This window comes from Marmota marmota, unplaced genomic scaffold (assembly GCF_001458135.2).
Source record: "Marmota marmota marmota unplaced genomic scaffold, marMar, whole genome shotgun sequence".
In the NCBI taxonomy this organism is placed as follows: Eukaryota; Metazoa; Chordata; class Mammalia; order Rodentia; family Sciuridae; genus Marmota; species Marmota marmota.
Genome location: NW_026000101.1, coordinates 2,608,152 through 2,625,460, shown reverse-complemented (window position 1 = coordinate 2,625,460; position 17,309 = coordinate 2,608,152). Strand labels below are relative to the sequence as shown.

The window sequence follows — 17,309 nt, the reverse complement described above, 5'->3', positions numbered from 1 at the left end:
TGACATCATCCCCTTGGATTAGGGAACCTTTTCTGATAAATTTTGTTTATGAGGAGTATTATGAAGTCTGAATTTGCTGCTTCCTGGGAGGATATCTTTAATTATTCTTAAGTAACTCCTGAGCATTTGACCTATAAAGGAAATTGTTCTTTTAATAGAATACTTGGGCAGGGCTGTTCTAGGCCTCTGAGGTTATATGTATGACTATATGTATTTGAACCAAACCAATGTGTTCAGGATTAACAACAACTTATTTCATTTTTTTCCATGTCTTATGTTTCTTCTTGGCAGTTTCTGCAAGACTGTAAACTGGATCCCTGGAGTCCTTGATGTTTTGCTGTGTATAGTGCCTGTTGGTAGACTGTGCTGATACTTCAATAGTCTAAAGGGACCGGATTCCTGCTTGTGATTCACAGTGCAAGCTGTAGTCACCCTGAACAAGATGACAGCCATCTCCCCAGATCCTGTGACAGTGGCCTCAAGTGAACACAACAAAGTCCCAGGAGCAGAAACTCCTGAGGACCAAAAAGCTATCTCAAAAGGAAACACTGCTGACCCAGAGTCTTTCAGACAGAAGTTCAGGTGGTTTTGTTACTCAGAAGAGGCTGGACCCAGGAAATCCCTGAATCAACTCTGGGAGCTCTGCCTTCAGTGGCTGAGACCTGACATTCACACAAAAGAACAGATTTTAGAGCTCTTAGTATTTGAGCAGTTTCTGGCCATTTTGCCTGGGGAGATCAGGATTTGGGTAAAGTCACAACATCCTGAGAATAGTGAGGAGATGGTGGCCCTGATAGAAGATTTGACCCAAACACTTGAAGAGAAGGATGGTGAGATACTTGAAGAAAAGGAAGGTGAGATTTATAGATGGAGGAAGAAAGTGGGGGGGGATTTCAAGTTATGAAAATAAACTCCTCAAAGGAAGCAAAAAGAATTAGAACCATGTAATCAAAGATGAGAGATTAACATCAGGAAACTTTTGTACCTTAGAGAATGTGGGCAATCAATTCTTCCTGCAGTGTCCTCCCCTTAGAAGCCCTAATTTTGGAAAAACACTATGTTGCAATAACAGACAAATCAGAGAGAAGTCAGGAAACCCCCATTTTGAACACATCAGTTATCCATGTAACAACAAATTAAGTCTATGGTGGTAAACATTGTTTCCTTATGTATTCTAGAACTCATGGTGGAATAAATTCTGTCACTGTAGCATGGCACTTCTCCAAATTAGGGCTTCTGTGTAGAGGCTTCTGGAAACAAAGAATTGACTGCTGGCATCCTGTGAGGAAGAACAATTTTCTTAAATTACAACCTTCTTTTGATTTTGATTACATAATTCTAATTCTTAATTTTTTTCTAATTGTCTAGTTGGTAAAGCTGCCAGAAAAAATCTTTTCACAAGAAATGTGATTTGAAAAAATACTTTAAATGTGAAAAAGGCACCTGAAGTCAATTTCAGACATTTAGTTCCTGTGAGTTTAGTTTCCTCATTTCAGTCTGCAGGAATCTGCTGGGTTTCCCAAAGATGGAGTCAGTTCTTGGGACCAGCCGATGCCTTCCCTCAGTAAACAAACAGCTTTGGGTGACCCTGGAGCAATGCCTTGTGCTCAGACTAGAAAGTAAACACATTAATAAGAAAAAAGGAAAATGCCCTTTACCTTAATACATCTTTTAATTTAAAACTATTCAAAGACTCATTATTGTGTAAATTAAATATTTTGAAGCTGAGGGTTTGTGCAATAAAGGAAACCAGTTTTTGTGAAATTAGGAATTGAAAGGATTTGGGGTTAAGATAGGGAAGAAAGCCTGGGTTCTTATGGGGTACTGTAAGAACCTGTCTCTCACTATTCTTTGTTTAAAGAATGGGAAAAATTTCATGCTTTTTTTCCTGAAAGAATTGAAACCAAGAGTAATATTTTGAGATATATTTATGAGTTTTCATCCACAGTCCCTGGCTCACAGTTCCTATAACCTTGTCATTTCCTAAGTGACTGGCACAGTAAGTATCTTTTGTTAAAGTATTTATCCTTTTCTCCTGGATTCCTGAAACTTGTTCCCCAAACAACTGCAGAGCTCACAAGGTAAAATGCAGTCTTTTTGTTATTTATAACAAACACCTTTCAGTCACATCTGAGTTTGTCAAGGAAGTGATTTTTGGAAAATCCCTAATTAGCCATCACCCTGGGAGGCTGGTTGCCATGGGAACCAACTTGTTCTGGAGCGGGAGGGTTGGAACTTGGGGCCTCCTGGAGAGTTGCTGAAGATTGAGCCATTTTATCATTTTATCATGCTGGTATGATGTAGCCTCCTGAAAAACCCAAAAGGACTGGGTTCTAAGCCTCTAGCAAGCTGAATATGTGGGCATTCCTAGGGGCATAGAAATTTGGGCACATCCAGGCCTTTAGCTCCTTTCAGAGACCATGAGCCTTTTCTTAGTGCTTTATCCTAAGCAGCTCTTCTCTCTGGCTGTTCATTTATTTCATTTATATCCTTTGTAATATCGCAAGTAGTAAACGGGTAAAAATAAAAGTATTTCCCTGAGTCCTGTGAGCCATTCTAACAAGGAGATGGTTGTGGGAAATCTGATTTATAACTATTGGTCAGAATTTCCAGAGGCTAAAGCTAGCATCTGAAATGGGGGACAGTGTTGTGGGACTGAGTCCTCAACCTGTGGAATCTGGTGCTCTCTCCGGGTAGATAGTGTCAGATTGAATTGGATTAAAGGACACTGAGCTAATGTCCACTGGAGTATGCATGGCAGAATTGTGTAGTTTGTGTGGGGGACCCTCCTCCCAGACACACACATCTGGGATCACAGAGGAGTCTGGGTTGTATAGTAGGAGAAACAGACTTGTATCCCCCCCCATCATCCCCCCACCCTAGGGAATACAAAAAAAAAGTTTAGTCTGAAGAATCCACTAGAAAGACCAGGTGTTTTTCCCCCTTCTTAGATCCAGTTGCTCAAGATTCTTCTCTTTGCCAAGAGGAAAATTCAGAAGAAGATAAAATGGTTGCAGTTCTTTCAAATACTGAATCATGTGTAAGTTTCCTTTCCCTGGTTTTCATTCTTAAGTGAATACTGAACTGGACTCTTTAGTGGTAAAGATAATTCAGGCCAAAAAAAAAAAAAAAAATTGAAACAAGGAACTTAAAGTTTATTTTTCACATTTTATTTGAGTTCACAGATTGTGTTACAAGTTGGAATAAACAAAAACATTTGGGACTGGGATTATGGCTCAATGGTAGAGTGCTCACCTAGCATGTGCAAGGCCCTGAGCCATATAAAAATAAATAAATACATAATTAAAAAAAGGTATTGTGTCTAACTACAACTAAAAAACAAATATTTCAAAACAAAAACAAAAACATTTACTAACATTCAACAGTTAATCCTGTAGAAAATTAGTCAGGTGGAAATAGAGCTGTATTTCCTTTATATGATCAAGAGGATCTCCAGCTGAGTAGTGTTGGAATCTTCACAATATCAATAAAAGATAAGGAATTGCTGCTGAGTGCAGTGGTACATCCTGTAATCCCAGCTACTCATGAAGCTGAGGCAGGAGGATCACAAATTCAAGGTTAGCCTTGACAACTTATCAAGATGCTGTCTCAAAAACTAATTCTCAAAAACTAATTCAGGAGTCTTAAGGTAGGAGGATCACAAGTTCAAAACCAACCTTAGCAACTTAGGGAGATCTTGTCTTAAAATTAAAAAAAAAAAAAGGCTGGGGATGTTGCTTAGCATGCACAAAACACTGGATTCAGTCCCCATTACCAAAAAGAAAAGACATCATTGCCATTAACCAGTGTTTTCTGAACACTCTAGCCAATGCAGCAAGCATTGGTATTAAAGAGGCAAATGTGTATTCACAGACATTGTCTATTTTCAAAACCTCAACAAAAGCAACTGAAAAAGTACTGAAACTTGTAGTAATATCTGGGAAAATAGTTGGTTACAAATCAATAAGTTTCCTATAAAGCAGTAATCACCAGTTAGGGGAAAAAATACCTTTTTTTTTTTTTTTTTTTTTTTAGTACTGGGTATTGAACCCAGAGGGGCTTAACCACTGAGCCACATCCCCAGTCCTTTTTATTTTAAAACAGTCTTGCTAAGTTGCTTAGGGCCTTGCTAAGTTACTGAGGCTGGCTTTGAACTTGTGATCTTCATGCCTCAGTCTTCCGAGTCAGACCACCATACTGAGTGGTGGGGGATTTTATTCACAAGAATGAATTAACAGTGCTGTAGCAGGCCAGTGATTACTCCAAAAACTATGTCTTTTTTCCAATTCCTGCAACTTGTGAACGTTTCTTCCTTTGGAGGAAGATCTTTGCAGGTGTGATTAAATTAAGGGTTTTAAAATGTCTATCCTTGATTATATATGAGTAGGCTCTGAATGCATTGTAAGTTCCCCCAATAGAGTTTGAGAGAGATTGAGTGTACTAGGAAGAGATGATGATATAAAAGAGGGAGGTGATTTCAATGGATAGTGCCACAAGCCAAGGAAAGCTGACATCACCAAAAGCTAGAAGAAACAAGGAACAAGTTCTCCCCCCAGATCCTCTCAAGAGAGTGCAGTTCTACCAACACAGTGAGCTCTGATTTCTGGCTCCAGCTTTGTGAGAGAATACATTTCTGTTGTTCAAAGCAACCAAAGCCATGGTAATTGGTTACATGATATTACATCAGCAGGAAGCTAATGCAGTAATAGGCAGACACTCTGTTATACTGCGTCTCAAAAAGTCATGCGGAGGATGCTACAGAAAGTGAATTTAAAGAGTCAGTCTACTTGTTTATAAATGTGGAGCTATTACAAGTGCAAGTACAGATTGAATACAGATTCTGTAAGAGGATATAGAAAATAGTTACTGCATATAACTGGAAGTTAAAATTTGGAATATAATTGCTAATGATATTATTATGTATTTAATTACTACCTGTAGTTAGCTTATATTAATTCTGCATATTTGGGGTTTGGTAATGTAAATCATACCCTTCACTCATAATTTTCCTTTTACTCGTAGGAATCAATATGTTAGAATTAACTTGACCAATAGAGAATTCTTATACAGCATTGACAACAGAGACTGGATGGGAGAGGCAGGGTTATGAAATACCCTGTTCTTTGTCAGTTGTATTAATCACATAATAGCTACTCCATAGTTACTTTGAAATTTTTAAAAACTTGAATACTGTCAAAATCATTTATTTATATGCTAACCACTTCTCTGCATCCTTAGGGTCTGTCTGGAAATAATACAATGCAAAATGACTATGTTTGGTGTTTTAGGAAACCATAACATTCAAGGATGTGACTGTGAATTTTTCCAGAGGAGAATGGAAGAAGCTGGAGCCCTCTCAGAAGGAGCTATATAAGGACGTGCTACTGGAGAATTTAAGGAACCTAGAATTTCTGGGTAATGACATCCTCTTTATGATCTAGCATCTAAGCTGGGTATCTTTTTGTCCCCTGTTATAGAAAGATAAATACTGTACTCATGTAAATATTTTAACTTTGTTTTGACTGAGCACTCAGGGATTAAAATGACTAATCCTAAAAATGGATCAGAAAACTGTACTTTTCTGCAAAATTACCTCCAAAAGGTCTTTGCTTCATTCAGTGGGAAGTGTGCAGCATTGTTGAGAGCTGCAGGGGTTCCAAACGCTGCGCAGAAGGCAGGGCGCCTTCGGAGGGCGAAAGCAGGAGGGTTAGAAGGGCGTCCCCCTGGCTGCGCTCCTGGGCCATTCTGAACTTTCTCCAGACGCCGACATGGACTGACTTTGATAGGGACCACCAGGCACAAGGGGCGGCTGTCCGGCCAGCTGCGGTCTCGCGCAGAACCCGCTCTGCATGTCCCCCCTGCCAGCGTGGCATGTGCACCCAGTCCGGTGGCGCTGCTATCGGGCGTTCCCTTTCGGGTCCCTTTCTGCAGGGAGAAGCGGCCCAGTGACCTGTCCAAGTGCAGGAAGTGAATCCATGCGCAGGAGCCTCCAGATCCGAGGAAAAAGGGTGGCCCGGGTGTTGAGAGCCACGGCCAGGTCAAGATGGTGCCTGGCATTTGCCAGAAGGGGGGCTCCTGCTGCACAGTTCTTGTGGGTGGAGTTCGCGTGGGTGAGAAAATAAAGTTCATTCCTGCTTGAATCTACAAGTGGCTCGTGACCCCCCCTGTTATTTGTGCCCAGCCAGACTGCGGCACAGCATCATTTGGTTATCAGTGCTCTCCCTTCCCCCATTTTCTCCTTGAATTCTAATATTGATGTCTATTTCATTTCATCTTTCCTAGAGAACCAGAGGCTTAAGTTTGAATGTTGGGACATCTTTGTTGTATGCATGAGCAGTCATTTACCATTCTTTTCTCTATGAGCAGGCTCTTCAGTTTCCCAGTTAGATGTGATTTCCCAGCTAAAGTGGATTGAATTGCCAAGGGTGCTGGCCAAAGAAATCTCAAAAGACTCCAGACCTGGTGAGTTGGTGAAAGGTAGGTAAGAACCTTGAATGCAGTTGCTCACCAAGTCAGTTGGGAAGAGCCTTTGTAATGTTGGGCAGCCTATATGCTAAAACATAAGGATGTGGAAGAGAGCCCTGCCCCTTTTGGAATGTTCTTTTTAGTTTGAGAGACTGTTGGTTTTGGTCCTTTGAGATGTAGATGCCAAGGGTGATTTCCCATGCAAGAGATTTATTTTGGAAAATTCCAATGAAAACAAATGGGAAGGGAGCTGGAAGAAGCCAGAGAGCTATTACAGCATGATGTAAGTTTAACCTCTATGAATGAGGCGGGGAAGGGGGAAAGACTGGGAAGGAAGAATCTTGAACTGAAGAGTAGTTGTGAGAAAGTTTAGGGAAGGCCAAAGAGGAATCCTATGTCTCACAGAAATGGGCCTAACTATCCATTGTTGGGGAATAGCCTGTGGGCAAGTGGTCTTGCTGTGAGTACAGTGGTGGATCACGGTATCGGTATGGGTAAGGACTGTAAGATAGTCTCCTCACAGGAAGAGCTCTGAGAGGCATATCTTTATAATACTGAAAAGATGTGATCTGGAGTGTATCTTACCAATAGAGTACTTGCCTAGCATGTTCAAGGCCTTGGATTTGATCCCCAGCACTGCAAAAAAAAAAAAAAAAGAAAGAAAAAAGAAAAAAAAAGTGTTAGTAATGCGATAAATGCTATAATAATGGCTCATACAAGGAGCTATGTGAATGTAGATAGTTCTGGACCTACAGTGGCTTGTCTAGTGACTTTTGAGTTTTTTTTTTTCCGCTACCTGGGCTCAAACCCAGGGATGCTTAATCATTGAGCCACATCCCTGGCCCTTTTTATTTTGAGACAGGGTTTCACTAAGTTGCTTAGGGCCTCACTAAGTTGCTGAGGCTGACCTTGTGCTTGTGATCCCAGGTCACAGGGATTACAATCAGTCATTGACTTTATGATGGTACAGAAATGATACACACTCAGTAGCAACCCTACTTCATATTCTAAATTTCTCTTTTCCCTGACTAGCAATATTTGGTTTAGTACTCTTGCAACACTGGGCAGCTATAGTGAGCTTCAGCTTTCCATCAGCCAAGGAGTCATGCAGGGAAACAACTGATGGTTCAGTGCGTACTGCTGAGCTGTGATGTTCAGTAGGTCAGGTGTATGAAGTGCATGTTCACCTTATGATATTTTCAGCTTATAATGGGACATAACCCTATTTTAAGTCAAGGAGCATTAGTCTAAAGGATCAAGGACTTAGCATTTGAAGTTGAGTCTTGAAGGAGACATAGGAATTCATCCTGTAGACAGCATGTTCAAGGGAAAAAATGTACATATACATGTTAAACATATAGTTACATGTAGGTCTTTAAAAAATTTTTTTAGTTGTGGATGGACACAATACCTTTATTTTATTTATTTTTATGTGGTGCTGAGGATCAAACCCAGTGCCTCACACATGTCAGGCAAGTGCTCTACCGCTGAGCCATAACTCCAGTGCTAGGTTTTCATTTGGGATACATTCATGTTACCACTGGTTGTGTTTAAGGGATTAGCTCTTTTTCCTTTATCATTCCCTGTATCTTCCTAAAATTTACTAATTTTTCATTAAAAAAATGTTTAAAAATCATACATATCAATACTTTCATTTATTTTAAGAAAACCAGTAATCCTTTTTAAAAAAATTTTTTTTTGTAGTTACAGATGGACAGCATACCTTCATTTTATTTGTTTATTTTTATGTGGTGCTGAGGATTGAACCCAGTGCCTCACACATGCAAGGCAAGCACTCTGCCACTGAGCTATAGCCCCAACCCCCCAAAACAGTAATCTTTCTCATACTATTTCATCTCCTAGACCATAATCTTTTTTTTTTTTTTTTTTTTGGTACTGGGGATTGAACTGAGGGCACTTGACCACTGAGCCAAATCCCCAGCCCTATTGTGTATTTTATTTAGAGACAGCGTCTCACTGAGTTGCTTAGTCCCTTGCTTTTGCTGAGGCTGGCTTTCAACTCATGATCTTCCTGCCTCAGGCTCCTGAGCTACTGGGATTATAGGTGGGCCCCACCATGCCCTGCTTAGACCATATACATTTAATTTTATTTTATTAGTATGAGGGGTTGAATCTGGGAGTGCTGTACCACTGACCTACCTTTCCAGCCCTTTTTAAAATTTTTGTTTTGAGACAGGATCTCATCAAGTTGTCAAGGCTTGAACTTGCAATCCTCCTGCCTCAGCCCTCTAGCTCTTGAGATTGCAGGTGTGTGCCACTAAGCCCAACTTCTAGGTAGCAGGAAGTTTTAAGGCCAAAAGAATAGGATTGAAAGTGCTGTAGTGTATGAGGGACAGGAAATGGATGCCTGATTAGAGCATCCTAAAGTTGATAAGGCCAAGTTGCTGTAACCTTTAAAGGGTCTAGCATATGTGATACTGCTTATCTGTGATGTGATCAACATTTTCTATAAAATTAGTGCTGTTTGTCTGCTTTGAGGAGTCTACGGTTTAGGGATCAAAAGCATGAATCTTGATGTCAGACTGAAATTTTTAGCTTTACCACTTATAATATATGTGACCTTCGGCAAGCTGCTTATGCTTTATGTAACCAGTTGTCACACTCATGAAATGGGGATATGAGTAGGACCTACTTCACTCGGGGGTTGTGAAGATTAAGTAAAATAATACAGATAAAGTGTTCAGCATGGCACCTGGTACTTGGTAAGTAGGCAACAAATGTTTGTGTTATCATTGTATGAAAAGAGAGAAGTTTGGATGTAGGGAGGATAGGTTTAAGCCTGTTAGAAAAATTCAAAATAAGGGTAAGAATTTGCATCTCTAACTATGTCACACCACCTTTTCATCTTCGTATTTGTCCTAACCCTTGTTTTCATCTTGCTTTGCTGAACTGCCTTTCTGCTTCCTGTTTTATAAACCTCCATTTGAGAATTATCCAAGCCAGATTCCTTATCATTACTGTCTATGTTCCTATTTTAGTCCCAAATACAGTAGCTTTCTTTATTGCAAACAGAAATATTCTATTGTGATCTCTTTTAGAGAGTGAGCCTAGGGGTGAGTTGGAGCCGTCTGTTCAAAAGCACGATGTGCTTATTGAAGGATCAACTTCAGAGGAAATAATAGAAAGATGCTTCAAGGATGATGGTTGTGGCTTGACTGCAGAATTAAGGAAGCGTTATGGCAGATCTGATGAGGGTCATGGCAAACGACATTCAAAAGGAACACATAAGAAAGCTCATCAGCGAGGCAGTAAAGGTGAAGATTTTGACTCAGAAAGGAGCCCTGGTGCAAAGCACTTCAAACGAACTTCTGACTTGATGAAACATGTGAGAGCCTACTTAAGGAAGAAGTCGCGGAGGTATAATGAATCCAAGAAACCCTTCAGTTTTCATTCCGATCTTGTTCTGAACCGTAAAGAACATTCTTCAGAGAAGTCACAGAAAGGTGGAGAAGGTGGGAAGAGCCTAAGTCATTCTTCATCTCTTAGTGAACATCACAAACGTCAGAAAATGCATTTGGGAGATAAGGCCAAGTGCAGTAAATGTGGGGTGTCCTTTGCCAAAAGCTTATCCCGTACTGAGAGAGAAAAGATGATGTGTGAAAAATGTCAGAAGAAGTTACAACAAGATACAACCTTAAATAAAGATGAGGGACCTGAGACCGGAAAAAAAACTCATAAATGTAGTAAATGTGGGAAAACCTTTAGCTGTAATGCCTTACTCACCAAACATAGAAAGCACACTGGAGAGAAATCCTTTATGTGTAGTGAATGTGAAGAAGTTTTCGGTGATAGTTCATCGCTCAAACGACGACGTCGCAATAGAGAAAAGCCCTTCAAGTGTGATGATTGTGGAAAAAGTTTCAGCCTGAGCACTCACCTCATTAAACATCAGCGAATTCATACTGGAGAAAAACCCTTCATATGTAAAGACTGTGGGAGACCCTTTAGTGAGAGTTCTTCTCTTGCTCAACATCAGCGAACTCATACTGGAGAAAAACCCTATAAATGTAACGATTGTGGGAAGTCCTTCAGTCATAGCTCTTCCCTTTCCAAACATCAGAGAATTCACACTGGAGAGAAACCCTATACATGTGAAGACTGTGGAAAATCCTTTAGACAGAATTCTTGCCTTACTCGACATCAGAGAATTCACACTGGAGAGAAGCCGTATTTGTGTAAGGATTGTGGAATGACTTTTAGCCATTTTACATCTGTCATTTATCATCAAAGACTTCATTCAGGAGAAAAACCCTACAAATGTACCGAGTGTGAGAAAGCCTTTCCTACTCATTCCCTCCTCAGTCGTCATCTGAGAATTCATACTGGTGTGAAACCTTATAAATGTAGCGAATGTGAGAAAACCTTCAGTCAGAGTTCATCTCTTAATGAACATTACAGAGTTCACACTGGAGAGAAACCCTACGAATGTGACTTTTGTGGAGCAACCTTTAGTCGGAGTTCAGTCCTCGTAGAGCACGTAAAAATTCATACTGGCAATAGAGAATATGAATGCAACAAATGTGATAAAATATTTAAAAGTAATTCAAGTCTTATCAGACATCGGTTATTTCACTCTGCAGAGTAATTCTGGGAATATAGTAAGGCAGGAGAAATTCAGTCCAAAATGTCCCCTTATCATCTCCTTACATATACACCTGGAATTTAAATTACCATAACATTTATGAGTAACTGCAACTTGAATGGGTTGGCAGCTAGGAAGAATGTGCATCTTCATTCATTTCTCTTACCAAGGATGTCAACTGCTGGTTGGTAAAGTTATGTGGAAAGAGAAGAAGGTACGTGATGTGAAATGCTTCTAAAAAGCCAAAATTATATTTGAAAAGTTCTTTCCTTTAGTGTATTTCTCTTTCTTTGGCTCTTCTTTCACTGCCACGTAGCATTATGGAAAGAGAACTTGACTGGATTCAGATTACTTGGGTATGTCCCCATTTGCCAACCAACTCACCATATAACCTTGCACAAATAACTTGACCCTTCTGAAGTTTAGTTTCTTTGCACGTAGAATGAAGGGATGGGGCTATTGATTTCTAAGTTTCATTTTGTATCTATGATATTCTCTAATGCTATGGAAATCATTTAAACATTTTTCGTCCTTTAGAATGTTTTCATTTGCTTAGTAGAAAACTACTGTGTTGCAGGATACTGGACGTATGATAATGTGATATACTCTTTGAATACTTGATGCAGGAATCCCTAGAATGTGATAAATAGGAACAGATCAGGGAAGCTCAAATAAGTTTGCCTTCAGGGAATGTTCTAATCACACAAATCACCACAATCTTTTTTTCTTTTGAGTATTGGCTAAGGGGGTTGAGAATATAAGAATTTGCACCTGAGCCAATTGAGCCATGCATCATAGGAAGATAGATTGAGGGTGATAGAAAAGACACATGCTGAAAATAGCTATTCTGGATGGATTTTTTTTTATTTTTTGCAAAATAGAAGTGTATATTTTTTAAAAACTTTGTAGCAAGCACAGCTTCCTGTAATTACAGTGTAAGCATTCTGTATAGCAAAGGTCACAATCAGATTGGGTCAGAGTGGGCCCTTGGACATGTTCTTGGTGTGTGTGTGTGTATAATTGTCACTATTTTAAAATTAGGGAATTCCATGTTAATACTATCATACTGCGCCCTTATTTCTGTGGAACACTCAGCTGGTTCTGAGTAGCAGCTGCCACCTTAAGATGGATAACATACTCTCATTTATCAAGTTATTTCATGTATATAACCTGACTTTTCCTCTGTAGGAATTTGATATTTTGATCCCGTACCATCTGGAAAATACATAGACTGAAACCCCATTGATAGCTAGTACGATTCAGGAAAAGAATGTAGAATTGATAAGAATAATTGCTCAGTTATTTTTTCTGTTGTGTGTGAGAGTAGACCTTGAAGGAATGGAATATACGGGTATTGATGGATATTCTTTAAAAATTTCATTGAGGAGTCTGAATAATAATTTCTAACTGAAAAAGGAACTAAAGATCCTGAGTGAGTTAGGTTTGGGTGTCAGGTCACTGGGTTCTAGAGAATCCCCACGACTGAAGAGTGGTACAGAAATGAGTTCCTAAGGTTGAAATTTGAAACAGCTCCTGTAAAAAGAGAACTTGAACCATAAAACTCCGCGCTTGTGGAAATAAAGAGATCCTTAATGCTGATGTGAGACTCAGGAACGTTTGCTGTAATGTAACATGTTTGGTTTGAAATGCTACCTCTGGATGTAGGGTTTTCGGTTTCTTCTGGTGCCTCCTTCATCCCCCCACCCTCAAAGCCTGCAGTTCAGAGTCTGCTGTGTGACAGCTTGATCTGCACAGTTACCGCTGAATGGACCAACCAGACGCACTCTAGCCATGGAAGGAATGTCACCTAAGGATCATCCACATTGGTGTAAGTTTTTTTTTTTTCCTCATAAGATATAATTTATGGGAAGAATTAAGAGGAATATGTAAAACTCTTAAAGTTATTTTAGGATGTTTCATGGTTAGACCCACCCAGTTTGCATGAGAGGATGTTTTATCCTGGTGTCAGTTGGGAATCTAGAGCACAAACTTTGTTTTTCAACTTTTTAAGGTATAAATTATATATAATAATAATAAAAAAAAGCAAAACCACACACACAGTTTAAGTATGCAGTTCAGAGAGTTTTAGTAAATTTACTGAGTGTGCAGCCATTGCCATAACCCGCTTTTAGAACATCACCTTAATCAGATCCCTTAGATTTTTTCCATCTCCCCTTCCTACCCCTACTCCCAGGCAGCACTAGTCGATCTACCTTCTGTCTGTGGGGTTGCCTTTTCTGGATTTCTTTGTGGTTTTAATTTGCATTTGCCTGATGACTGATTATGTTGATTTATCTTTCATGTGCTCTTTAGCCATTCATATAAGTCTTCTTTGTTAAAATGCCTACTCAATCTCTTTAAAAATTGAGTTGTTGTTAATTGAGTTACAATAGATCCTTTACCTGGATACAAGTTCTTTGTACAGTACAGCTTTGTAAATATTGGGTAGCTACTGAGGGAAACCATAGACCCTACTGCACAATATTTATCAGTAACTAAGTATGTATAATTGCCTGAATGACGTTCAGTCTGGCCCATCACCCATGTACTTAAATCCATCATTGGAATAAGTCAGATCAAGAGCTTTTCAACTGCTCACTCCTCATAGAATTGATTTTATTAAGCTTTATTTAGAATTTTTGTTCTTGTTTACATGGATGAGTGTTAAAGTTGGCCCTGTGACAAATTTTATTTTACAGTGAAGCTCGCGCTTTAAAAAATATTTCCCAGTAATGAGTTTCTTTTGAAGAAATTTCTTTCAAGTCACAGGACAAGACAAGATTTCTTTGTATGAATTCTTTTTCTTTCTGGGGATAGAGCCCAGGGACTCATGCACGGTGAACAGACACCACCACTGAGCCACATCCCCACCCTTGAATTCACTCTTATTTTACCTATTTTAGAATTCTTCTTTAATGTAATAAAATATACATAATGTAAAATTAGCTGTTGGGGTCCTTTTTGTGTTGTGTAATTCAGTAGCATTAATTACATTAACATGTTCGTAAAATCATCACTGTTTATCTCCAGGACTTTTCCATCATCCCAAACTGAAATTCTGTACTCATTAAACCATAACTCATCATTTCCCCTCATTGTGACCACTATTCTAATTTGTCTACATATTTGAATTTTAGACACTTCACATAACTGAGCTCATATAACGTCTGTTCTTTTGTGTCTGTCTTATTTCACTTTGCATAATATTTGGTAAACATTCCTTTTGTTTCAAGGAAATGTTGAATTGGATTTTCTAGTTCAGGAAATCTTTATAAAATTCTTTTATAAGTCATCCAGATAACAGTGATAAAGAACCCAAGATCATGTATTGTTTTATGCTTTTTTGGTTCCATAACTAGCAGTGAGTATTCCATAGCATTTGTACATATGCATATGTCCTGAAGAATTTTAGTGACTGTATCCATATCTCATCTTGGAATCTGCTTCAGAAAACTGAACAAGAATATCTTCAATATGAATTGTACACTGGAATAAAGCAACGAGAGGTTATTTTGCTTTTAAATTCTAATGTATCTGGTCTTTGACTTAGCATAGCTAGAATTCCATCTTCACAGTACAAATTAATCTCTTGTTGAAATTCCTCGACTGATGGAAATTGATCAAAAATATCTGTCATGAATTTGAGATTTTAGGCAATGAATTGACATTTCTTTGTAAATTTGGATGTTCTTTGAAAACAGAATATACCCAAAGTTTTCCTTGAGCAGTGTCTTATATCACACAATTCCTCTGAAACTAAAACTTGAAAATTTTCAAATTTTGAATCAATTGATCTTTGATATTATTAGAAACATATGCCTATATATTCTGTTAGCAAAATATAATTTGCTCATGTATATTCTATGAGCAAAATTGTTAAATGGTACAATCGAATATTTCAGGGTTTTTTTTTTTCTATCAGGGTTTTTTTGTGTGTGTTTTTTAAGAGGTCTTAAAATTTTCTAAATAAATTATCATATATAAAATAATCTCTTCTTTTTTTTGTGGCAGTGCTGGAGTTAAATGTAGGGCCTTGTGCATGCTAGACAAGTGCTCTGCCACTGAGCTACACCTCCAGCCTGACTCTTTTTATCTTTCAATCTAACGTTCTTTTTTTGTGTGTGGTCATGTAAGAATTAAGCTGTTTTAATAGTGCACTGTGTTTACAAACAGTCTGCTAAAACTTTTAAAAATTGTTTTGTTAGAAATTTAATTCTCATTTCTTATGACTAATTTTGTGAATTATTTTTTGACTAATTTGTTCAAAAAATTAGTAATTCTTAATGATTGTCTTCAGTGTTGCCTTTTATGTTATCGTCAACACTTGAATTCAACAGCCTTTTCTTTTCATTTTGCTGTAAATTGCAATTGGTATTGATCTTTGAATGTGCACTATACTCTCCTATTCCCGTTTTTGCTGGTTGTAGTACTAGCTTCTGTATCTGCACTGAATTTTGCCTCAATGATATGCCTTGTTTAAAATTTAAATATTTTCCATATATTTTTGCCTAGAAAATAATTATAATAGCAAATATCTCAATTTAATGATTATGATTTATGTGCAAAACACTGTAACTTGTGCTGTCTGCATAGGTATATTCTAACTTGTGCTACCTACATAAAATATCCAAGTAAACCCACCATAATATTCCATCCGTGCATAGAAAAAAGTCATCTGAACTGAATTAGTCTGTTGATACTGACTAGATTGGTGATATGTTTGTACGTAACACTAAAAATAATGCACGTTCCATACAAGTGTTAGAAGACCAGTGTCCCATGTGATTCAGTGGTTAAAGTGAATTGTAGTTCTGTCAAGACAATAAAGTTGTGTTTAATGAAAAAATATTTCCCTGTGCTTCTGTTTTGAATTCTGTTTTGGTACTGGGGATCAAACCTAGAGGCACTTAGCCACTGAGCTACATTCCCAACCCTTTTTATTTTTTGAGATGGGTCCTTGCTAAGTTGCTGAGGCTGACTCTTTTTTTTGCGGGGGTGGGGGGGGGTGTACCAGGGATTGAACTCAGAGGCATTCAACCACTGAGCCACATCCCCAGCCCCTTGTTTTTTTTTTTGTTGTTTGTTTGTTTTTTTGTATTTTATTTAGAGACCATGTCTTAATAAGTTGCTTAGTACCTCACTGTTGCTGAGGCTGGCTTTGAACTTGTAGTCCTCCTGTCTTTGCCTCCTGCTGTTTTAAAGCTTTTGGTATGTGCCACTAATTGCATTCTTAGTTTTTAATGATCTCAAGTGGCCACCATATTGAACTGTACAGAATTAAAGAAAGCAGTGCTAGCTACAGGTAAGCTAGTTCCAACAAATCACAGAAGCTTAATGCAATAAAAGTTTATTTTCCAGGTTTTGTTGCTTTCTGACATTTTGTAGTCATGCCATTTAGGACATATGATTTCCAAGGTCCCAGAGGCAAGGAAGGGGAGAATTGGTACATGGTACAGTGTGTTTAAGCACTGGCCTAAAAAGAGCTTGGATCCATGGGTCACCACTGGGTTCCAAGGGCACTGCAGAGAACTCCCTGGAGCTTCTCAGAATATTTTAATGTTTAGTGATAGTACATCTCTTACTGATAGAGACAACATCAACTACTTCTACTGTGTTGTTGGAACTAACCAGCAGTTGGAATTGGTAGGTATTTCTTTTGGCCTAGGGCATTGTAGAAAAAAAATTATATGACCCCGAGGATAATGTAACCAAGAAGTTTGGGAACATTAGATTCAGAAATAATTTATATTCTCATCTTTTGGCCAGAAATCAGTCACATGATCCTAGCCTAACATGAAGGAAGGCTGGGAAATAGTCTTAACGTGAGCACATGGATTATTTCTACCCCAGTCTCTTAATTATCATTCCTTTTCATTCTTCCCACATGCAGTACATACTTCCTCAAGGAGACAATCCAAAGTCAGATGAGATCAGTGTTTCCAATTCAGAGTCCAGAGTCTGAATTAGAAGCTTTTTAGTTTCATTCACCTAGGTTTTACTGTTGAGACCCTAAATGTCAGTGCCTGCTAATTTTTCTTGAAGTAATATAATTTCTTCAGCAGGATGTATATTTTGTCTAGAGAAATGTCTTCTAATCAGCCCAGGGCATATAAGCCTGGCTACCATTATTCTGGAGCAGGCAGAAGCAAGCTATATGGCAGGATGGGATAGAGGCTTCCATTTCATCTCTTTCTAGTCTTCTATCTCATTTATACCCTTCTGCAGACCTGGGGTCTCCCAG

At 38.6% G+C, this 17,309-nt stretch overlaps 1 protein-coding gene across 1 annotated transcript; it reads left to right on the top strand.

Annotated features, from left to right (window-relative positions):
* Positions 1-409: 409 nt before the first annotated feature.
* On the top strand, positions 410-15,916 carry Znf483 (zinc finger protein 483; the record flags this gene model as incomplete). The annotated part of the gene is made up of 5 exons (XM_048783212.1): positions 410-854; positions 2,952-3,040; positions 5,289-5,415; positions 6,367-6,477; positions 9,525-15,916. Coding segments are annotated over 5 exons (2,319 nt in total), but the record flags the coding sequence as incomplete, so codon positions are not given.
* Between the last annotated feature and the right edge of the window lie 1,393 nt (positions 15,917-17,309).